The 23,320-nt window shown below is 40.9% G+C and overlaps 1 protein-coding gene and 1 long non-coding RNA gene across 6 annotated transcripts; one reads left to right on the forward strand and one right to left on the reverse strand.

Moving 5' to 3' along the window:
- The first annotated feature begins 1,486 nt into the window (after positions 1–1,486).
- LOC120718949 lies at positions 1,487–2,522 on the forward strand. Its single transcript, XR_005692597.1, has 2 exons — positions 1,487–1,976; positions 2,457–2,522. It is a non-coding gene; the product is annotated as an uncharacterized LOC120718949 (long non-coding RNA).
- A 4,354-nt stretch (positions 2,523–6,876) lies between these two features.
- hmga1a (high mobility group AT-hook 1a) lies at positions 6,877–22,199 on the reverse strand. 5 transcript variants are annotated; one of them, XM_040007724.1, is made up of 5 exons: positions 22,176–22,199; positions 12,031–12,149; positions 11,044–11,124; positions 9,942–9,998; positions 6,877–9,081 (listed from the first exon to the last, which is right to left on the reverse strand). In XM_040007724.1, exons 2-5 carry the CDS (start codon positions 12,127–12,129, stop codon positions 9,022–9,024), a joined length of 297 nt encoding a protein of 98 aa, XP_039863658.1. In that variant the 5' UTR covers positions 12,130–12,149; positions 22,176–22,199; the 3' UTR covers positions 6,877–9,021. The 5 variants fall into 5 exon arrangements, with proteins under 5 accessions (XP_039863658.1, XP_039863659.1, XP_039863655.1 ...); XM_040007725.1 differs by lacking the exon at positions 22,176–22,199 and adding an exon at positions 13,162–13,293 and having other exon boundaries at positions 12,046–12,149; XM_040007721.1 differs by lacking the exon at positions 22,176–22,199 and adding an exon at positions 13,162–13,293.
- Positions 22,200–23,320: the final 1,121 nt, after the last annotated feature.

Below are 23,320 nucleotides of genomic sequence, written 5' to 3' on the forward strand. Positions count from 1 at the left end.
GGAATGCCTGTGAAAAGCTGATGAAGGAAATGCTTTAAGAAGAGGATTATCCCAAATGAAATCCTAGCCTGTTCATTCATTACAGGGTGCCATATAAAGCCCATCAACAATTCTACAATCAAACGTGCCTGTATGAGTAACATGTTTAAGACTGCATATCAGACCTTCGTGGAATATAGGCAGACAGCAGTCAGTATTGCACTGGCTTGTGTCATGGTTGTCTAAATGTAAACATGAAAGTGTATATTTATCCTCTGTAAACAATGAAACTGCAGCCTCAGAGCACAGGAGGAATCACAGTGCAGACACCAAGGCTTACAGCTGCTAGTGTAGGTGATGATTTATGGGCTTCCTTCCTTCTTGTTTGTGCATCATTCTGACTCTGAGGGGAAATACTGAGTATATTTGAACAACATTATTTATAGGGCACTGCTTAATCGTATGCATCTTTAAATGCACCAAGGCTTCACAATGTGTCAGCCTGCTGAGAAGGGCATGTAAAGAGGAGAAGCCACCAAACAGAGCAGTATCATTGCATAAGATAATTTACTGCGGTACTGCCACTAATCCCACAGGCGAGGGTCAAAGAAAAGGCACTTCCCGTTACGCAATATGAAATGTTACACAAAGCTAATATATAATATCCCTGCACACTAAATGTATCATATCACTCATTAGTAATCAGTGTAAAGTAACACTGACGTAGATAAATCCATTTCTTAAACCAGCTTTAGTGGTCTAGAATGAAGAATGATAAGACTTCATCTACTAAATTTGAAAGGTTTCACTCATTTTATGCAGCTATAGTTTTATAATTAGCTTACTGCCACACATAAATATTATGTGTGGAGCATAATGGCTCATTAAGTAATATAGTGCTAATACTAATACTGTGTTGCAACAGACTGGCGATCTGTCCTGGGTGCACCCTGACTCTTGTCCTGTGGTAGCTTGGATATGTTCCTTCCCCCCATGACCCTGATAAGGATAAGTGGAAGAGAATGGATGGATGGATAGAAGTAATACAGCCATCTTGCCTCTCCTCTTGCTCATGAGAAGAGTCCATATGAGTGCACAGTTTTAAAACGGTTACAAGCTTTAAAGTAAAAAACAAAACAAAAATCACTTACATCCTGCAGTACTCACTGGCAAAACAATAGCAATCTTGCACAGGCAATAATTTCTTGTTGATGCCAGAGGTCAGAGGAGAACCACTCAAATAACTGCTTTTTACAGCCAGGGCACACAAAAGAGCATCTCTGACTAACTGAACAGAAGACCACAGTAGGTGCCAGTTCTGTCAGCTAAGAAAAGGAAACCAAGGCTCACAAAATTGGAAGAATAAAAAAATTGTTGTTTGGTCCTGATGAGTCTCAGTATCAGCTTTGACATTCAAGAGGTTGGATCTAAATTTGGTGTAAAATGACTTAAAAGAATTAAAGCAGTCTTGTGGGTGATATACTGCATAAGTGACTACTGTTGCCTAACACGTCCATCCTTTTAAGTGGACAGCGTACCCAACTTCAGATGCCTAGTTCCAGCAGGAAAACACATGATGGCACAAGGCTAATTTTTATCTTAAACTGGTTTCTTGAACATGACAGTGAGTTCAGTGCACTCAAATGGCCACCACAGTCATCAGATCTCAATCCAATAGAGCAGCTTTGGGATGTGGTTGAACCAGAGATTCATATCATCTATGTGAACCAAACTCTATGAGGAATGTTTCCAGCAACTAGCTGACACTCTACCAAGAAGGAAAAAAAACGAAATAAATTTAAAAAACAAACAAAAAAAACCGGATTTTAAAAAAGCTGATAATGAGGAACATTTTTGAGACGTGATTTCTGACGTCATCAATACGCTTTTATTGTGAAGGATTCTGCCTGCCTGGACCTGCTGCGGCTAGCGGAAGTGAAGCTTCTGCTAAGCACAACACAGCATTAACTGAAAAGAGAGGCTATGCACAACACACAGTGAGTACGGTTTATTCGATTATGTCAGAATTTTAAAAATATAGCTTTGGCGTGTAAGAAATCAGCCTAGTCTCGTTTGTATCGCTGTACAACCTATAGTGTAACGGTGCAGCTAACGGTAGGTACCCTCGGCTGGGTCTCTAACAGCTCCATAGAAGCGGGGAAGTTAATTAAACGAGTGTTAAATTATATTTTAGCCTGATTTACTAGAACAGGGAACACTGCCTGCCTTAGTTAATTGGCACTTTGGCAAACGCACAGAATACTGAGCAGGGGAATAGTGGCTTGCTAACGAGACATTCAGTGTTTATGTTGTGTGTAATTGGCCCACTGAGTGTTTGAAACGTCTATTTCATTTACCACAACGAGTTTACTGCATGTTTTTTTTTTGTTTTTCCAACCAAGTAACTCATCTGCCATTGTATGAACTCAGTTTCTTTGGCTAACCGTGCAAATTCTTTCCTTTCCCCGTGTCCTCAGATTTGTAGCTGATTAGGGAGGTCAGTGATACCATGTGGAAGTCACATGAGCGACGAGGATGAGGCAGAAACAAGGGGGCAGCTTGAGGAGTGATCCGCTGCACAGTGACTGCAACAGGGAGGGTGTCTGCTGCTCGTAAAGGCCTTGCACAAGCAGCCCCCTGTGTCCCCTTATCGCTTAACATTTACAATGAACAGTACTACTCAGTCCCCTGCCACCATAGATGGGAATGTGGCTGTCAGCTATGTGCTAGTGCCATTTTTCCTCATAACCTTTGCTGGGATAATTGCAGCCGTGGTAAGTGGTTTGAACACATGGCATAGGATGATCTATGTCAAGTTGAGCCATTGTGTTATGAAGCAGTCCTACATCTTATTAACTTAAAAGTCAAGTGTGAATTGAGATCCAAGCGTACACACAGCGGATGTAACATCTTTCATTTTGTCCATTTCAGATAATGTATATTCGTAGGAAAAGGAGGTAGGATTAAAATTTATCCATCAACATCATTGAACAGTTTTTTTTTTTCTTGTTTTTTCTTTTTTTTTACCTTTATACCTTCACTGAATCAATGTTTTTTTTCTTGGTCCCTCAGAGTTGACAGACTGCGTCATCAGCTATTACCAGTGTACACGTACGATCCTTCAGAGGAGATTAATGAAGCCGAACAAGAAATGTTGTGGAAAGAAGAGGACACAAGGGTAAGGCACATCAGTTTTTACAGTTTTGGATTCTTTACTTGGAAGTGCAAGTGGTAAAGCTTGCTGTTTTTATGTGACTCTTTCAGTATTGCTCCCATGGGAACACATGGATTCTTGTGCCAAGCATGTTTAAAAGTTGCACAACCACGTTTTCTAAGAAAGGCAGAGTGAAAACATTCTCTTAATACTGTTTGGTATACTGTCTAATTATATTGGTTGTGAAATTTTCTTTAGCGTGCACCAGTTCCTCTACTGATTGGTCAGTTCCTCTATTGCATTCAGTTATAGATAGAAGTAGAGTAGAAAGGATGATAGTATTAGTAGTAGAATGAATTTAGCCAGTTGTAATTTTATGGGAATATGGTCGTCAAATGACTCATAGTTATTAATATCTGACCTGAAATCTGCTCCATATAAATTAAACAATCTGCCTTTCTGGTTTAGTAATATCTGAAAAATCCTTTTATAGTCTTTTTTTTCCCCTGACAAGTATGCATGTCTTTTCCCAACACAGAATTTTAACATCAGCTTATTTTTCAGAAAACAAAATGACAATCCTTCTCATTTTTCTCAGTCTGCCAGTAAAAAGCACTTTTATTTTGAGCTGAGTCGTGCACTGAATCCTGAGGCTCACTAGATGGCGATGTTCACTTTGTCCAAAAAGTTTGTCAAAAAGTTTTACTTCTTATTTGTCAAGTCAAGGTGGGGTTGTATAGATGGGAAAGGGACAAATGTGAGCAGTGCTTGAAAAAGCCCTTAATGGGTCAGTTTGCCCAAAAAACCAAAAAAAAAAAAAGTCACATACTCCTAATGATAAGTAGCCATGGAAAAAGTTCAGGTTTTGTCTGCCTGCGTTTTAGTGATAAATGTGTCCTTGTTGTCTTTAATCCAATACAGCGAGAGCAAATTAAATTTCAGTTAACCCTGAAAGTCCTGTTATGGAAGATATTCCACGGTTGTGCGGTTTCGGAAAGACATCGGGCTTTTACTGCATGAATCGAGCTTGGTTTACCTCTGCTGTGGAAGTTTGACATGCAGGATTTTCATAATCTCGTTATATGAAACTGAGACTACTGTCAAATCATCATAGCTTGGTATAATTTGGTTTGAGTGCGAAAGTATTGTTTAGTTCGAAGCAGGTTTTCAGGTCCTCTCATGAGAAGAGATTTCACACTTGAGTAAACGTTTTTGCTCTTTCAAATAACTTTATTAAGCTGTATGCTTTTCTCTTTTTTTTTTTTTTTCTTTTTTTTTTTTCCTTTAGATTGTACAAAGTTGGGCGTCAAGTTATCAACAGCAACACCCTCTTCTGACCAAAGACGTCAATGCATGATGTTGGTAAACCCTGACATTGAGCACTGTGGGGTGTGACGACAAACCTGCAACCACAGAGATCAGTAATTTTTATCGTGATGCACAAACAATCGTGTACAATTCTTCTTAGCTTTTATTTGCTTCCTTTTACTGTCGTCTCTGAGCACATCTGTGACGATGAGCATTTTCCTGTGTTCTCTTTTATGTACACTTTGACGTTGAACTTCTGATGCCGATCCTGTGTGCCTAACAGTCTCAGTACCTTAAGATTATTTATTTGAAATTATTTATTTAAACCTGTTTTTATTGAAAAATTCAGTGACATGACTCAAAGTTTCAAAGGTACAGGTACCTGTAGATTTTTAATCTGTTGTTTACATTTGCTATGTTGTTGTGGGCGACGTGTGGCAAGCTGTTATGTTCCTGTGGGTTGCAGTGAGCATTCGTACTAGCTGTGCTCTTCGTGGCACGAATGTGCTGTACCCTTTAAAAATCAGCAGTCCTGCTGCGAGAGGAATTGTGATCATTGCCTGCGCTGGTGATTTTAAACGAGTTGTGTGCAGTGCATTAGAAAAACAAATCATCCTCTGATAAAATGACTAGTGTAGCGTTCAACAGTTACATTGTTGCAAAACTCTCAGAAAACCTCATATTGCTGAAAAATAAAATTAGCAGCTAAGATCAAGCTGCTAAATTTGATTTCAGTTTCATTTTCAGTGAAATGATTGAACAGCTCGCTTTAATTTTACTTTGCTTAAAGAATCTAAGTCATGCCTGGAGCTTCACGTCTTTTTGTGGTTTAGCCAAATCCTGTGACTCTTATCAATGGCATGAAAAGCCAGATAGTGGAAGTAAATAACACCAAACTCTCATCCCTAAAATGAGCTCTGACTAGCTCTCAAAATATGTCCTGTCTACAAGGCATGGCACCAACAAATTTGCCTCCAGCTGAAGAATCTGTTCAGATGAATGCCATAAGTCTGACTGTTTTAAGCACTCAGGAAGTCTTGCTCTTTTTTTCTTTACGAGTCATAACCTCCCCGGTTCCTTTTTTGCCTTGCATTTGTGAATGTAAACTAAGAACAATTGAACTGTTTAACTGCCCTCAGATGGGGGAAGCATTACTCAGTCCAACAGCTAATGTATTGTACTGAGCATGTAATGCTCAAACATGTCATGTTATCAGTTATGACATCTAAAAGTGTGGGCGGCATGGTGGTGCATAACAAGCAAGAAAGTTCTGGGTTTAATCCTTTCTGTGTGGCATTTGTTTTCCCACTGTGCTTTATCCACAGTGTCAGAAGAAAATCCACACTCCAGGGCTGGCTCTGGGTGTGACTGCTGCTGGTTGTCTCAGCGCTAGTCCTTGCTTCCACCTGTCCAGGGAGTGCCCTACCTCTCTGTGGGTTGGGCTCCAGCCCCACCCTGACCCTCTATAGCTGTGGTTCTCAAAGTTTGGCTTACCATTTGGTGGTCTGTCATAGCAGTGCACAAAAAGATGTGGGAGCATTTCTATTAAATTGCAACACATTTAGCTGTAGTTATCATAGATGAATGAATCTTATTAACACTGACAAATACAGACACCTCAGTAATTGTTAAAGCCCAGAAAAACACACACACAATAAAGCAAATGCCAACATGAACCACTATTTGCTGAACAGGCACTTTAAAGTGTGGATTTTTCCTGGGTAGTCCACTTACACTGGCTCCCTAAACTTTGAGAACCCAGCTCTGCAAACTTGGGATGGCCAACTAGTTATTATACCCAGAGGTGCTTAAGTATCAGCCTAATTGTGTTTCTATTCTATGCATTGTCTAGTTTTTCATCTTTTGTGAAGAATTTTATGAAATGAGCCATTCATCTTTGAAATTGTATCCACTGTTGACTTAGATTTGCACAGGTGACACACCAGAGGGGTTCAACTATGAAGTTCAACATCGCAAGGCTTTCTTGACAAAACCTAAAACCCCTGTCAGATAAAATGGGTAATGGTGTTTTTCAACTGTTTAGGCAGGTTTTCTGCTTCAGCTTCTGCGAGTGCTCACATAAGAGGCATTTCATCATGTGATTGATCCCTATGAGCCCAGCAGCTCCAGACGTTATCAAGCAGTGGTGCACTCTCAGTGCGACTGCTTATTCCTAACATGTAGTACACCCCTCTGGTAAACTTTGCATGAAAGGCTGTGCATTCAGGTGATGTTTGATGAGATGGACTGATGCAAATGTAATTTTGGGAACATTGTTACAATCTTTCTCCTTTCAGACTGTACATCCATTGGTTCAAGAGACTTGGTAAGGTAGTTGAAACGCTGGAAATATAATTATTTACTTTTGTAGATAGTTGCAATGCATCATTGTAGCCTGCATGAGCTGCACAGCAGAGTGCAATAATATGAACAAGTGACAAAGAAAATTCTCTTTATTGACCATTTTCTGATACAAATTGTTGTAGGGCACCATAGAAATATAGACATTGTACATTTATATACGTGTACATTAAAAAGAATGATCCCATCCTATTGAGTTTACAGTATATAAATCAACGGATGACTGACGTTACTATGTAAAATGACATGATATCGAGACTAGGAAGTTGATAGAGGACATGAAATGACCGTTGTACGAGTATGGTGAGGATGGCTACGTGTGGCAGTGGTAGACACACGGTGGCCAACGGAACATGGAAAAAGCGCCCAGTCCATCACAAACATTTGTCCATGAAAATCTGAACTAACATTTCAGTGCACCAGAAGTTTTTTTCTTAAAAGGATAAAAACACACTTGCTAATCTACCACAGTCAGCGAACACAGTCGTCAAGCTGACAGGTCTCCCTGACTTGCTTCACACATTTACACAAAAAAAACAAAACAAAACAAAAAAAAAAACCTGTCTGCAAGCTCCGGTTATGAATGAGCCATGAAGTGTTGGTGTCGTCACACAACCACATACTCGACCCCTTGGATCTCTCATTACAGTCAGGAGAGGAAAGAAAAAACAAAAAACAAAAAAAAACAAACAAACAAACATTGTCAACTCATGCCAGAGGTTACATTTAAAAAAAAGAAAGAAAGAAAAAAAGAAAAACCAGTTGCAATAAATGGTAAAATAAGCCGTTTGAGTGAGGTATGAAATTCCAGGCATTGTCTTGCCTGTTTGCAGTTTTCCGGGTTTCATAACTGAGGTTGTAGCAGCTTAGGTGTGTGGAAAAACCCAGTTAAGTGGACTGTGACTGTGGGTTCCCTGACACTTAGAAATACACAAAAGTTTTCTTTAACCATAGCAGACGGCATACAACACACATCTTCAAAAGACTAAGGAAAAAGTTTCTTTTTATTATTACCATACTAAGTGATGACAGGAGGACCAAGCTAGGTGAAGCAGTGAGATCTAGATGGAATGAGGGAAAAAAAAATAAAAAAAAAATAATAATACAGCCCTGTTGGATAGTAGTGCCACCAACTATCCTGTGTTACAATCAAACTCCTTGTCCGATCAATTGCAGTTTGCCTTATAAGTGATTGAGAGTGAGGGCTTGGAAAACTGAGGACCATGTGAGGACAAAGACGCCAATGTAACAGCATTTGTAAAAGCTCCCTGAAGAAACGACACTGATGACTTTAAGCCTAGAACTCTGCCAACCTTAAAAAACACATACGAAAGAGTTTTATTATAACATGAGAAGCAGCACACGTGTTTTAAAATGTATGTAACCCGAAGGAACAAAAACAAAACAGTAAGTCAGATCGAGTCTAATGATACACTTTTACATCTCTCCACTATACGCAGAGAACTGAGAAGGAAGTCTGAGAAGCATCACTAAAATCTAAACTGTCCTACAGGAAGAGGGATAAAGATGGTTCTCCTCTAATCGGGTGGGTGAAGTCAGTTATGCAGATTAGGAAAAGATACTTCTACCATCAGTTACCTATTCTCATCCTAAATGCTGAAGCTCAACTCCATCTAGAATACAATGCAAAGGATAGGTTAACCACTTCACACAAACACTCAAAACCAAAAAAGAAAATCTTTGAAAAAAAAAAAAAAAAGAAAAAAAAAAAAGAAGAAAAAAAAAAGCAAGTATAGGTAAAATTCACCTTTGTCCAGTACAAAACACGGAGAAAAATCTATATGCCCTACCATCTCAGATGCGGGTACAACAAATAAGTAACATTAAGCAGAGAAAACATCCTACAAACCATCTTTAGGGGAGAGGAAAAAAAAAAAAAAAAAAAAAAAAAAAAAAAAAAGGAGGAAATGTCCAGGCTCCTTGGAGAACACCTTTTTGTCCAGTATAAAAGACTTGTAATAACATGACATGTAGAGAAACGGGCTGTTACCTTTCATGTAATTCTTAGATCTATGCTTGAGCAAGTCCATCGTTCTATCCAGTGCTGTTGCATGATATATGTACTGTGTTAACCCTCCTTTGGCAAAAGGGGGCTTTGTCGTGAACAGTGGTCATGTGGTGGCACTGGCATTGGAGATACAGCCCAGTTCTGGTTAACAGTAAGTCAGTATGTTGAGTGAGGTAGCATGCGTTGTGAATTACTGGTCCTCTTCCTCTTCCTCCTCAGATGATTCCTGGGATGCTTTTTCTTCCTTTTCCTGCAGGGGAGGAAAAAAAAAAAAAAAAGGAAGGGGGGCTGTTAAGTTATGCCTTGACCACACCCACAAGGAATATGCCCAAAGCACCATCAGTGTTCAACGACAATAGCTGCCTGTGATTCATGCCTCAACGCGACTGTTTTTACTTTAATAACCCCTAAGCACCAACAAGAAAGAGACTAAATGTTATTATAAAATCTCTGATAAACCACTGTGGCATGAAGAACACCCAAGGGAAGAGTGAGCCATCTGTAGTGAAAAATGATTCATACACACAGCGGTGAGTCACAATGAGGCATCCTGCTTTTTGCCCTCTTGCCTTTCCTGCTCACACTTACTGCTGCCCAAGATGTCCATTCATAAAAATGAGGAGCCTAGTTAGGAGGGTAACTGTGGGTCATTCCTTTCTGTGACTAATGCAATCCAGACGAGTACGCCCTAACCACTCATGCACATGACACAATGTTACTACAAGACCGCAGTTTCGCCTAGATTAAAACATGCTGCTTTGACCGGCTGTATGTAGTTGGGCGACTCATTTTGAAGCTCCTAAAAGTAAATATCCTGCTGTCAACATCTGGTTAAAAAAAACAAAAACAAAACAGAAAACCTTTAAAGACATTTGCCATTTTAAAACTACTCAATAAAGAGTGGTTGACCATGAAACTCTGAATGAACACAAGACCCCAAAATAGCCAATGAGTTAAAAAAAAAAAAAAAAAAAAAAGACCAAGGAACAAGGCAGGCAAGGGAATTAGGAAAATGCAATTTCACCCTGCAGGCACTCATACCGAGCATAATTCAATTGGGAGAGGAACAGCTTAACTGATGTGAACACTTGTTTGTCCATGGGATCTTACCTCCTTCTTAGGTCTTCCCCTGCGTTTTCCCCCTGCAGATGGGGCTGCCGTTGCCTTCTGTGAGAGAAAACGGAAAAAGGTCAAGAGAGTTCCAAGTGGGCTCTAACATTTTGTTGTGATCCTCAAGGTCACTGACCTGCTGATCTGCTAAAACTGAGTTTTTTTTTTTTTGTTTTTTTTTGGGGGGGGGGGGCACAAAAAGCAATGGTGTAAACAATATTTCCTAGAGCTCTGCATCTAGCTGCCTGTAGATGGCGGTAAGGCCTCTAAAATGAGACAGATGGAAAGGGGGCATTGGGTTCATTGGCTATTATCTGGAAGGCCGACAGGAACTGCACACAGGGCACTCCAGTTCGCTGGCCACCTGGTCTGAGGCTCAGAGACAGCTGGTGAAACTGAGCGGAGACACAAACCCTCTGCAGCTCGGCCCTCGCTGCTAAACCTATATCAAAACATGTATGCGCGACTTCCTCTCCCTCCGCCTTTCCCATACATAGCAGTGAAGACCGAGCGCAGGGAGAACCGGAGGGTTGGGGCGGGGGAGAAAAATCAGTTGTTGCTATGGTAACGACAGGCAGAGAAGAACTAGGGCTGTGTGCTGGGTGGGGGCGGAGGGGTGCTTAGTGTCAGCTTGGAAACAGTCTTGCGGCCTCTGCACCTGCACCACACTTTGCATGACAAGCTGCAGGAAGCTGGAGGACAGGAAGTAGAGGGTGAGCATCACCAACAAGAAAAAAGAAAAAGAAAGTGTGAGGCAGTAAACCAAGGTCTTTACAATGGGGAACCCTAGCCAAGCTATTTCTGACACCACGAGGGGGAAGCAGCCAGATTACAGCCAACAAATATATCTCAAGTAACAGCAGGACATCCTTTTACAAGGAGGTGGTTAGCTACCGTTAAAATGTTCATCAACCAAAAGGAATCCGGGGTTTGGAGAAAAAGACAAAGCACTTGCAAGAAACAAATTTACAACAAATGCCACACTAACGCCGACTGCCCATCTTGGAATTGCAGCTATTCCGGATCAGGATGTGCGCTCGTTGCTGCTGAACTCACTATCTGTCACTATGTGAAAACACGTCTGCAGACTGCATTGACTTACTTTGCCCTTGCCGGTTGCCTTGTTTTTGCTGCCCTTCGGCCGTCCTCTGGGCCTCTTTGGAGTAGGGGACCCACTTGGTTCCTGGCAATCACAATCAAGACAAAGTTAGGGTAGTATAAAACATCTGGACAATATTTTAGGAACATAAGCTCTTAAAAATATGGCTTATATTGCAAGATCAAGGTTTTCAAATCAAAATATAGACATACAAAAAACAAAACAAAGCTCTCTGAGGTAAAGACAGTGCAACTTATGTGCATTAAATGCTAAAAAGGTTGCCATGGTCCAGCAGATACAAGTTCACAAATAACAGATGTGTCATTAAGGGAAATAAGCAACAGTAAGCACTTAGGGGATTACCGTCACATGCAAAAAAGCAAGGTACATTCAGCTCGAGGTGAGTTATCTTATTCATGTGTGGTTGTAAGCTTCGTCATGGCTGACGCGCCTCCTGTTGCATTTCTGCTGTGTTTACAACCGCAGCTCATAGCAACAGAGCAATTCAATAGTAAAAACACAGCAGGCTGAGTGACAGGTATATGAGCCACTGTGCGCTTCGACTCTGCTATGTCATCCATTACATGGGGAGCAGAGGTGGGTCGTAGGGGGTTAAATCTGGTTTAAAGGCTTTAGGTTACAGGTTGCTTACAAACCAGTGAGACATGTGGCAAGTTTGTTGTTCTTCCCTTACACTGATAAGGAAGGGGCAAATGGTCACAAGGGCATGCTGCAGCCATTTCAGGAGTCTTAATTTCATTGAGGGATATGCATGAGAAGCTCAGCTGCAATAATATCTACCTGAGCATCAGCTGCAGCAGACCCGAGTTAAAGGGTTTAAAAAACAAACAAAAAAAAACTGCTCCCATCTTTTTAATAATATTAAATACATCCTTATTGTAATTTCTGGGATACAATAATAATAATAATAAAAAAAATACAACAGCACACTTTCTCCAATAAATAGAAGAACAGAATAGGACTACTTACGTCAGAGGTTTTTACCTGCGGCTGCTTACGGGGTCTTCCACGCCCTCTCTTCTCTGTGGCTTCCTTCTCTTTCGGTGAGACTGTCCCCTTGTCGCTCATGTTTGCGTAGCTTTTCAGACCTAAAGACATAAATCACACCGGTCACTCTTGCAGCAAGGGGAGGCGTCGAGTTCACACACAGAAAAATACACGGGCTATTAAACTCAGTGACCGCAACAGCAAACAAAAAAGAAAAAAAAGGGGGGCGGCCTACCCACACACCGGTAACGCGTTTAACTCAATTAATCCGCGCTTATTTCCAGGTCTATTTCTGTCACAACCGTGCTCCATTACACAGCCGACGGTGCCACACAAACACTGGATTGGGATCAAACTGGCTTGCAGGGTACAGCCGGGACTCAGTAAGCGATCGGAGGCCGAGCAAACCTGCAAAATACTAGTGAACCCGGCGCTCCCCTGCCTCCACGACCATGTTTAGAGGCCCGTTTGCTGTAGTTGTTGTAGCCAACAATCGGGCCTGCGCATGACACTCGCAGCATGTCTGCACGCCGGGGCGACGAAGAGATATCCCCCCCCTCCTCCTCCGCCGCCGCCGCCGACACACATGCACATACACACAATGGCTAGTGTGTGCTCGTCTGGATTTGCAGGGTAAAGCCCTAGCCTGCATGGCGGCACCCATTTTTCTGAGTGCTATAGAAAATGCAAGCAGAGCTCATTTGCGGGAACGAGAGCCCGGGCCGGAGCAACAAAAGACGGCTTCACATCTAAAGCATGCAGCGTCCTCTCGCCAGAGATCCCTCTCTGTAAAAATGCATTTAGGCGGTTGTAGCTTGCAAACTTTAGCTTGCCTTTCGACGTCCTTTTCTTGTGCACTCACCTTTATCGCTCGGTAGCAACCTCTGCTCTATTTAAGACGAAATGTTTCCTTTAAGCCTAGCTGGTTGTACCCGGTTAAAAAGCCTCGCTCTGATCTATAGGCTACAGCTTTTACTCGTCAGACAACACACAGCCCGCCCCTTTAAAATCCCAGCTCATGCCGCTTTAAAAACAGTTATGAATTAAAATGAGAGCGGGTCAATATATATACTTTTTAAAAAAAATTTTTTTTTTTAAAATAATAAAAATTACCAGCAGGATGAGAAGTTTACTCCAACGACGTCCTATAAATAGCGCACGTGCTCGTCTTGTCTCCTACAGATAAAGGAAAAAGGCGCCAGCCAGGAGGAGTTTTGGGGCAATTTAAAGAGCCGCCCTCGTGGGAGCTGGAACATTGGAGGGCGGAGATATAAGTGGGCCACCAACAGTACTACTAGCAGCCCAACCCCCCACCCACTTACGGATCCCTTTAATTCTCCAGGTTCAATCACAAAATATAAAAACATATTTTTAAGTGGCGGGATATACTTTTAGGAACCAAGGAAAGAATGACTACTAACTGTATTTATATTGTCTCATACTACATTAACTTAACCAACACATACCACAGTCTCCACAATAAAATTGTGAATGAACTATGACCTTCTCCAATGTAAACACAAGCTGCCTTTGAGCTCGGGAATGATTTACATCCTTTACTCAGGTAAAACACGACTCCAGTAATGCATTAAAATGAAAAGTTAAATATTTACTAAATGAATAACACAGTAATGCGTTTGTTTAACAACAAAATGAATATCATCATAATATAGTGGGAAAAAAATGTACAAAATTGTCTCTGTATTGCAGAATATAATATAAAATAATTCAGTTCTGGTTTTAGATCTTAGGTACAGTACTACGCTGATCTTCTATGTGTTTTAAGGTTTGTAATATCAATGTGATGCATGTAAATAGTACCTGCAATACCTGCATAAACCTCTGTGCAAATAACATTGTAAAACATGGATGTGATGCTGTGATCCTGGTACAGTTTCTTATGTTTCAGAAATGCCTCTATCTGTTGAGACAACATTTTATGTTAAAATAAAGAGATTAATAAATTAAAATTTAAATATGCTCTTTGTTGTATCATATTTAAATTTATTAATCTCTTTATCTTTTTATATTTTCTTTTTAACTGAGTCCATTCTTTAGTCTTTCCAAGCTATTTCCCCTTGTTATCTGTTTTTACTTTGTTGAGCTGAGTTTTTTATTAGCTAATTTCCATATTTTTAAATTTAAATAAAAGTATGTCTTTGTCTTAATTTTTTCCTTCATCTTAAATGTTTAATGGTTAATAATATAGTATAGGGTTGTGTTATGTGCCATTTACCATGACAAAAAACACCCCACTAAAAACGACTTTTAATTTTATTAAGCATTTGGGGTTTATTTGTATTTTATTTTTTCAAATTTTTTTCCCAACATTTGGATATTATTTTTAATATTTCACTGATGGCTTTATCTTAATGATAAAAAAATAATATTAGCCACATTTAAAAAAAACCACAAAATATTGCTTTTATGTTATTCGCTCATTTTTCTAATGATATCACTGTAGCGTTGCGTTGTACCTGTTGAGAACAGGCAGTAGCTGTCGCTGTATTTCAGCAAACGTTAATCTGAGTTCAAGGCCACTCAGTTATCCCATCCTGACAATATGCCACCATAGAGGAGTTCCATGAGTAAGCGCATGCAAGAGCCATAAAACTCCCTTACTGCTACTGCTGGCTCTTTTATTCTTATAGTTAAATCTGTCGACCTTTCATGTTGCTCCCGTGAAATGGACAAACGTCTGATGTTGATTGCATGGGTGTGGAGAATGCGGATAAAACAACCTAGGCTTCCAGTAGGTAGTAGGCAACAGTAGCCCACTTTCGCACAGGGGGTTCTCCTGTAAATGAGCTACCCATGTGGAGTTGATGGGTCTGCTACTATCCAATTGAAAACAGATTTCTGAGAATGCAGTGGGACCTTAAAGTGCTTGTAAGGGGACCTTTCGCCGCCTTCTGTGTGTATTCTACCTCTCTGTTTGTTAGGTCATGGCAGATCTCAAATAACTTACAGCAAACGCACATATCAAATGACTCAGACTCCAAAGGCTTTGTTATCAGCGGAGAGCACATGCATGTCAATATACTGTACATATATGACAAGGAGAGTGGGAGTTTGGTGAATAGGGCACTGGATAGAGCATGAATGGAGAGCGCTTTTCTCAATGAGTCCAATGTTCTGCTCAGCATGTGCTTGCCTTGCATGCCACCCCCTTCCCTCTCAATTTCTCAGTCTATTCACTTCCTTCGTATCTACTTCAGGCCCATCCCCCACAAATCTCTGGCATACCCACCCTTCAGTATGTGGATGGAGACAGGGAAATAGGTTCTCTCTCTCTCTCTCCCTCTCTCTCTCTCTGCGTGTGTGTCTGCGTGTGTGTGTGTGTGTGTGTGTGTGTGTGTGTGTGTGTGTGTGTGTAGAATGCTGTCACTCTCACCACTGGCACCACCTGGAGACCGATTCAGGGAGTGGATATTGTGACTGATTAGTAATGGTGAAAAGCAAATGATTGCTTTATCTTTATATTTAGCTGAGATGTAAAATAGTTGGATTTTAAAACGGGGGGGACTAACAAAACAAAAAGACAAAACAAAACATGTGCGCCTTTGCAACTTTGGTTTTACTTTTGCCTGTAAAGACAAAATTAAAAAGGGTGTGATAGCATCAACCTGCCAGGTATCCTCTATGTTTTTGGTGCACCTTTACTGACCCGTCTCATGATAATTTAAACCCTCTTAAACATAAACATCTATCTATCCATCCATCCATCCATCCATCCATCCAGAGGAAATCTGTTTGTTAAGCCACTTAACGCTCACCTATAAATCATTCAAGCATAAAAACATCATCTAACTCAAGGGATGAACCAATTTTAAATTGTATCTTCATACACTTTATTGTAGCATCCTATTGCAAATGCTAAAAATAACATGTTAAAAATACCAGAAATAGCATTTTTACACCAACAAGGTGCTACTAGATAAACACCTGACGTTTCGCAACATAAACCTCAAAGAAATTGAGGAAACTGCACAAGTAGAGGATAAAACAAGTACCAGGTCTACAAAACTGTCTACAGCAGATGAACAGTATCCAAAAGTCATTTCCATAAGAAATAAGAAAATAAATCCTGCAGAATGGCTGTCAAGAGGTTATTCTTAAGGAAGGGAAATGGGAATCAACCAACCTAAAAATTAGCGGTAACAGGACTCATGGCACGATGAAGCTAAGTTTGAAAAGTCTGATTCAAATAATTATCAATATTTAGAGAGGACGACAGGAGAGATGTACAATAGTGACTGCTTACAGTGATCTTTAAAACATAGAGGCTCTGTCATGGTTTGCGCTGCACTTAAACCTGTGGTGTTTTACATCTTGTCAAAATTGGTGGAATTATAAATGTAGAAAAATGTCATTATATCTTTCATCCACCATCCAATAGAGCTTCCTTTTTCAGCATGACATTGATCCCAAACACACTGTCAATGCAGTAAAAGCATATCTAGCTAGAAAAACACACAGCTGAACCCTATCAGTTATGTGGCAATCGTGGCTCAAGAGTTGGCCTCGTAATCGGAAGGTTGCCGGTTTGAGCCCCGGCTTGGACAGTCTCAGTCGTTGTGTCCTTGGGCAAGACACTTCACCCGTTGCCTACTGGTGGTGGTCAGAGGGCCATCACCAGTGTGTGAATGTGTGTATGAATGGGTGGATGACTGGGTATGTAAAGCGCTTTGGGGTCCTTAGGGACTAGTAAAGCGTTATATAAATACAGGCCATTTACCATGGACTGACCTCCCTAGAGGCCTGAATTACTGAAGCAGTCTGGGATCATCTTGACAGAGAACAGAACAAAAGGCAGGCAACATCCAAAGTAGAGCTTTGAATGTCCTTCAGGAAGCTGGGAGAACTATGGCTGAAGACTACTTAAAGAAATTACAAAAAGGCTTGTCAGGCTCTATTGAATGATAAAAGTGGTCATACCAAATATTGACACTCGCACTCATACAAACTCCGTTTTTGCCTAATAAATTCTGATGTATTCCCATTTACGTTTGCATGTTTAAATGAAGTGCTGCATGTGTTTAATATTTTCCCAAAAAATATAATAAATGAGGGGCACTTAAGACTTTGCACAACATTTTCTATTAATTAAATACGTTATGATGTGCATCTGAAAAAAAAGACCATGCAAAAATTTCTCCAATGTGTTTATTCATTAAAAACTAGTATTTCCAGGCATTAATACAACTTTATCTATCTATTTGTTTTTTTTGTTGTTGGTTTTTTATTTGCATGCATTCAGGGATTCCCTGGATGAATAAATAAATAGTCAGGGCAAAGCTGTAATAAGAATTCATCTTTCTACAAAACTATCATCTTAGCAAATCTAATTTGTTTCCTTGTGTATTTTTAGGAATTAAACAGGTTTAAACCATATTTCAGTGTCAGCACATCGCATAAATGTATGCATAAGTGCATAGGTGTATCTGATGATCCCAGAAGAAGCCAGAATGACTAGAAGGAGAGCACAAAACAAACTTGGAGCCAGCTTGAATTTCAGCACTAATTGAATCTTGGAAGAGACAAACACTTCCACATCAGACGCCCTCTTCAGAGACGTCTGCTTGCTTGTGAACTCTGCAGCAGAGTTTGAGTAGACAGAATCCTATTGACCCTTGGAGGGTGGGGGTTGGGGGTCTTGGCCCACTTTGGCATGCTCACCCCGCCCCCAGCCCATGTCCTCCTGCCCCCGCACCCCCTTTTTCTCCTATAGCTCATCTGTCTTCCCCTTCGGCACGCTCTCTAGCTCATTCTAGCAATCCATTTTTAGGCGCTTTGTAAACCACAAGTGATCCAGCCAAACCAACTAACAGATGTGGACAAAACATCCTATTCCTGCCTGCCTGTGCCTGGGTTTCCCCCGCTTGTGCTGCTGTTGGCCCTGGATGAGCCTGAACATGACTAACACACATACACACACGCCACTCACATCCTCCCTCTCATTCCCCAAAGAAGAGATGAAGGGGGCAAAAAAAAAAAAAAGGGCAGGAGAGAGAAAATCCACCGGGAGGGGAAAAGGAAAAGGCTAGGTGGGCGGAGAATATGTGTGTGGGTGTGTTTCTACGAGGGAGCGGATGGAGGTTAGTGGGCGGAGGGTCGGGGGCCGCTCAGTCCGCTCATGAGTAGTATCTGACTCACACAAACAGACGGAAGTAGTGCGTGCTGCTTGTTTAGTGAACACAGCTCTGTATTAATGTGATACTCCTATATGGAAATCATAATAGGAGTTCTTACAATACCTTATTTCACCTCCTTAAGTTGGTCACTGACTCAGCGCTCCACTTTCTCTTTCAAATGGTTTCAATTCCACATCCTGAGATGGACACGGGCGGATCAGTCATACTGTGACTCAAACGTTTGACATTTTTTAATGCCATATTTGAAACTTCCTTTGGCAGCCTTGGTACGTTTATAAGTCACTTTTTTATGTGTTATATTTATTTTTTATTTGTCATTCCATGGGAATCAACAGCTTGGAAAAAACCTGCAAATCCGCCCGGTTTTTCTTTTTAAAGTTCCTGAAGTGGGTTGACTCACACCCAGTCCACCTAATCATAGCATATAAATACATACTATACCTAAAGCGGACCATACAAAACACTCAAAGCAAGCATTAACTGGGTTTTATTATTTTAACTTAAAAATGTATTCAACCCTAAAGGCAGTTTTTTTTATCTCCCGGAGCCAGAGTGAGGCAAGAGGACAGGGTCAGCTTCAGAGCAGCCCGCTGACAGCTACCAGCAGTTATGTGCTGAGAGATTTTTTAAAAGATAATAATAAGGTGAGTGCTTTTAAATCTAGACAATACCTGCACCACCCTTCCATAGTTCGTTATTGAGTCCCCTCATATGAAAGACATGAGTGTTTTTGAGCATCTGCAATATGAGTCACCAATATATGTCGCCAACAGGGGGCAGATTTTTTTGGTTTACAAACTGAGGCAACAACGTGTGACATACTTGAGAACTGACACCATCTTGTGGTGATACTTATACATTATGTGCGCTTTTATGTTCAATATTAAAACTTTTTTTAATTTAAAATGCGTCTCACTGTGTAAGATTAAATGTTTATTAGAAAATGCCCAACCCCTCCTCCCCTTCACCTTTTTTCCCCACAACTATTCACCACGAAGGAGAGTGTTGCTGTGTTGTTAATACACTCCAAGACTTCTCAGTGATAAAACACTCCTCTGCTTTTCATGATAAGTCTCCCGGTAGCCGAGCACTTTAGTTATCATGTCCAGCAGGGGGTAGTCTTACCCTGAAAAATACTTTAGCCTTGACTTCATTGATTCCTCTCCTGAATCTAATAGGTAGCAGGTTTGTTGCCACTAAGGAATTAACAAGCTGCAGCAAACCTGCATCTGTCTGGAATTTATTCTGACAATATGTTCCCTAGATTGTCCTCCACATCAGCAGCTGCAGACATTTGCTGAAAACTGAAGGGGCTGGCAATATTAAAGCAGTTTTGCAGGTTGCTCCCATCTCTTCATCAAGTTTTGTGAAATAATGAATCCACGGTTTGGATTGTGGTTCAAAGCCTGCCCTCTAGACATGACAATCAGGTGCAGCAGAATGAGGTTACTGCTTAATTCAGCTGACCTTCATCAGGTTTAAATTCAACTAGAGTAGAGAAGGCAAAGGAGGTCTGTCACTCTGACAGATGAGCATATGTTCAGAGAGGTTGGAAGGAGTAATAGATGAGAGTCACCTTGGTGATGGTGCATCTGGATTTTCAGAATTCACGCTACCCCTCTCTGTCTTACCTGATTGATCAAAAGGGAAAAGGGCCCGCCTGCCCATTTTCGTGCCTGTCACATCCCTGCATGGTAGCTGCAGTCCCCAGAGAAAGCATCTGGCTCGGGCTACATCTTTGCTGGTTACTTATAGAAGCGATCTGTGCCGAGTTTTATCGCCGGTTTTTTTATTTCCACAGGGAAAAGAGAGCAGATTCTCTTGGCAGAGTGCTGATGTGATGACCGCAACAACAAATAAGCGCCAAGCTTTACAGTCGAGGATAAAAGGTTTACAAACTCCTCTGTAAAACAGGTGGTAGGCTCAGCTGCAGAGCTGAGTCACTTTAACATTTGTCTTATTGATTGCTTTTTGACTGACATTCCCACAGCAGGTAAATTAGAACGTGGGTATTTTTTCTGTCAAGTAGATTAAACAGAATTAGTATGTGCAAACACTGGCCAGACAGTGACATTTTAAAAATATCACCAACGTATCTAGAGGAAAAGAATTTTTTAGACTTTTCTTGTTTTTTACACAGTCTACACACTATAATTACATTAAGATTGGTAGCCCAGATATTAAGTTTTTTTTCTCCATTTCAATTACTTAAAAGAAACAAAAACTCAAAATTAATTCAGCAGTGAAGTGAGATAAACTCCAAAAACTCACTACACTTTCCATCATTCACTAATGAAAGTATTAGAGCTGATTTTTTTTTTTCCAGTACCACAGAATAAAACTGTACAAATAAATCAAATTTCATGTATAAAATAAGCCCCCCTTTAAATATCACCCCTGTAACAAAGTTGAACTCTTTAAAAAAGAATAAATGTCAGTGTAGCATTTTTTGACATTAACTTGACGCCCACAAGCCCCGCAGACCAGTTACTAACACCGGTCAGTAATTCCATTGTGTTGGTGGCAGCTCACCAACCCTCAAGCTTCTAGCCTCAAGCATAAATAAGAAGAAGGCTACAAAGGTCTGGTAAACTCACATCTTTCCAACGCCGCACGCTCTAACTTTAGCTTTCAGTCTGAACTGTGATCCTCTGGAGCGCCCACAAAAGGCAAACATTTTCACATACCCTAGTAATAGTCACCCCAAACCTGTGAATAGACTTTGACGTCTTAAATACCCCTTTAACTATACGATGCATTCATTTGGTAAATAACACATCAGTTTCTTTGTTCTTGCTCTGTGTCTAGACAGGTTAGAAAAAAGATGGGCTAGGTAAGCCGATTGTGCTTGGAGCCTGCAATCCAGCTGTTGTAGCTGGGAAGTCCCATAGTGGTGTCTGGAGTAATATCAGTTGACAGATCCCCTCACTGACACCAGGATGTCCGTCTATGGCCCTGACCACATCACAGTGTTCAGTATCCTGTGTAAGCAGGTGTCAGATTGCTGCCTATTGATGAATGATTAGAGTTGCTGAAGATGGACTGTGGTGCTGCCACCCGCAGGGGTCTAGGCGAGACGGATGGGTCCATTTGTAATGCAGAGGGGGCCCCACAGCTGCATTAACTATTAAAGTGTGGTTATCTCAGGGTAATGGTACGCCAACAGCACTGAAACAAACTATAGCGAGAGAAAGTATAATTCTAATGTTGATATATGAGCCCTTGCTTCTGTATTATGTGCTCTATTCTCTAGTCTGCAGTCTAGATTGGGACGATATGAATGAAACAGCAATAGCCTGCCATTTAATGAACGTCTGGTTAATATACGCTTGATACCATAAGAAAAGTAATTGTATATTAACCCTCTCAGGCTCAAATTAAGTTTTTGTTGCTAATGCACAAAAGAATACCTGCAGTGGTACTTCTGAGTAAAAAAAACTCATAAAATATGTATGTGGGTAATCAGGTTGTTAGCTTTTAACTGTTGCAAATCTGCAACGCCTGCCTTGAGAGGGTTAAATGTTCATCTAAGGTAATGTTCAAACTTTAAATTCTAAATTGGGTTAAAATAAATTTAATCCACACTGTTTTTATTTATTAATCGACTTGTAAGGACAGCTTTGTCTTAGCCACACACTCACTTTGCCCTGTGACATTAAAGGACCTCAGACAAAATAGTGTAAAACAACCTTAGCACAGTTGCTTGGCATCACAACAAGCCTGAAATGATGTAGTTACCACTGGTCTGCCACACAGCACGGCCAGTAAATGAAAGAAAGACCCATGAAGCAGAGAGGCCAAATGACTTCACCTTTAGCTGCCTCTGGTGTTTGTCTTTACTTGTAAACAGGCACTGGGAGGAAGTTCACTCGTTAAACTTTCTACAGATGGTCAATATCTTTATCTGTTTCCTGCTCCAGCTGGTAGAAGTCTTGAATAGCAGTAAAGAGGGAGAAATTGATTCCACTGTACCTTTCCTCCTCTCATTTTGTCAACCTGAAGTCCATCTTGTGAATGTGCCCTCAGAGTCGATTGGCCTAAGGGATGGAGGAGCCCTGGGAGTAGCTGGGTAAAGGAGTGAGCCATCTATCCTTGGTACCGAGAAGGGGGAGGAGGGGACATGGTGTCGTTCCACCTGCCTGCTGAATAAATCATCGCTTAGGCCATTCTGCAGCTGCAGTCCAATTAACCAAAGGGGACCCTGTGAATGCAGTTAGGTGGTATGATTAATTACACAGTACTGACAATACATACCATAGTTCACAATATCCCAAAGGGCAAACACTGAAGATGGCTTTACTTTGCAGATTTTAGCATGCCTTTGAAGCATTGCTCCCTTTGGATGTACACTAACATTATTGGAAGTTTTTTTTTTATCATACCTACAGTAACTAATTATGCCTCTATCTGGTACCTTTGAAAGTGGAAACAAACAGGCAAACACATGTACACAATCATAAAACTGAAGCCACTCCAGTAATCTTAAACCAGCTTCAAAGCCAAGCAAACAAGGAAGCAAACATTTTTCCCTGTTAGAAGGCAAGGCTTTCTGGCATACTAATTTAAGGTGCCATTAGTTCCTTTTACATGGCTTATGACACAGCTCCAGTTCTTACTACTTCAGCTCATTTAAATGGTGCCTTTAATTTAACATAAAAAGTCAAAGAAGAAGGTGGAAGAGAAAGGTTAATGGGACTGACACAAAGGGCAGACAGCAGAAGAAGTCTAGCCTTAAGTGTCACATCCTGCTTGCATCACAGCCCATACAAGGAACCAATTAGGCCTGGTCAGTAATTAAGAGAAGTCCAGTAGCATGGCTCTGGTCTTAGCTTTCTGGAGGATTAAAGCCTTCTCCAAGACAACTGCTGGTAATGGCCTCGATCCTTCTATCAATGATCCGCTCACACGCTGACGTTTGACTGCTGCCACATCAAACAGAAAGGTCACAGAGGATGTAACAAATGAAAACAGAGGAAAGACGAGACAAGGACGTAATTGCAGGAGACTTTGGTCAATGGGAGAAAGACCGCTCAGCCATTGTTTACTTTTAACAAAGCTGATGTTGCAGCACAAGCACACACCATCCCGCTCTTTCTATTTCCAGCGTGCGTGGCTTG

This window comes from Simochromis diagramma, unplaced genomic scaffold (genome assembly GCF_900408965.1).
Source record: "Simochromis diagramma unplaced genomic scaffold, fSimDia1.1 OVJJ01000545.1, whole genome shotgun sequence".
In the NCBI taxonomy this organism is placed as follows: Eukaryota; Metazoa; Chordata; class Actinopteri; order Cichliformes; family Cichlidae; genus Simochromis; species Simochromis diagramma.

Bases quoted from the DNA above. Each gene is read 5' to 3' on its own strand.
- hmga1a (XM_040007724.1), bottom strand. From the start codon at position 12,129: ATGAGCGACAAGGGGACAGTCTCACCGAAAGAGAAGGAAGCCACAGAG. The intron at 11,125-12,030 runs GTAAGTAGTCCT...TGTGATTGCCAG, and splicing joins CGCAGGTAAAAACCTCTGAC to GAACCAAGTGGGTCCCCTAC. The intron at 9,082-9,941 runs GTAAGATCCCAT...CCTCCCCTGCAG, and splicing joins GGGGAAGACCTAAGAAGGAG to GAAAAGGAAGAAAAAGCATC.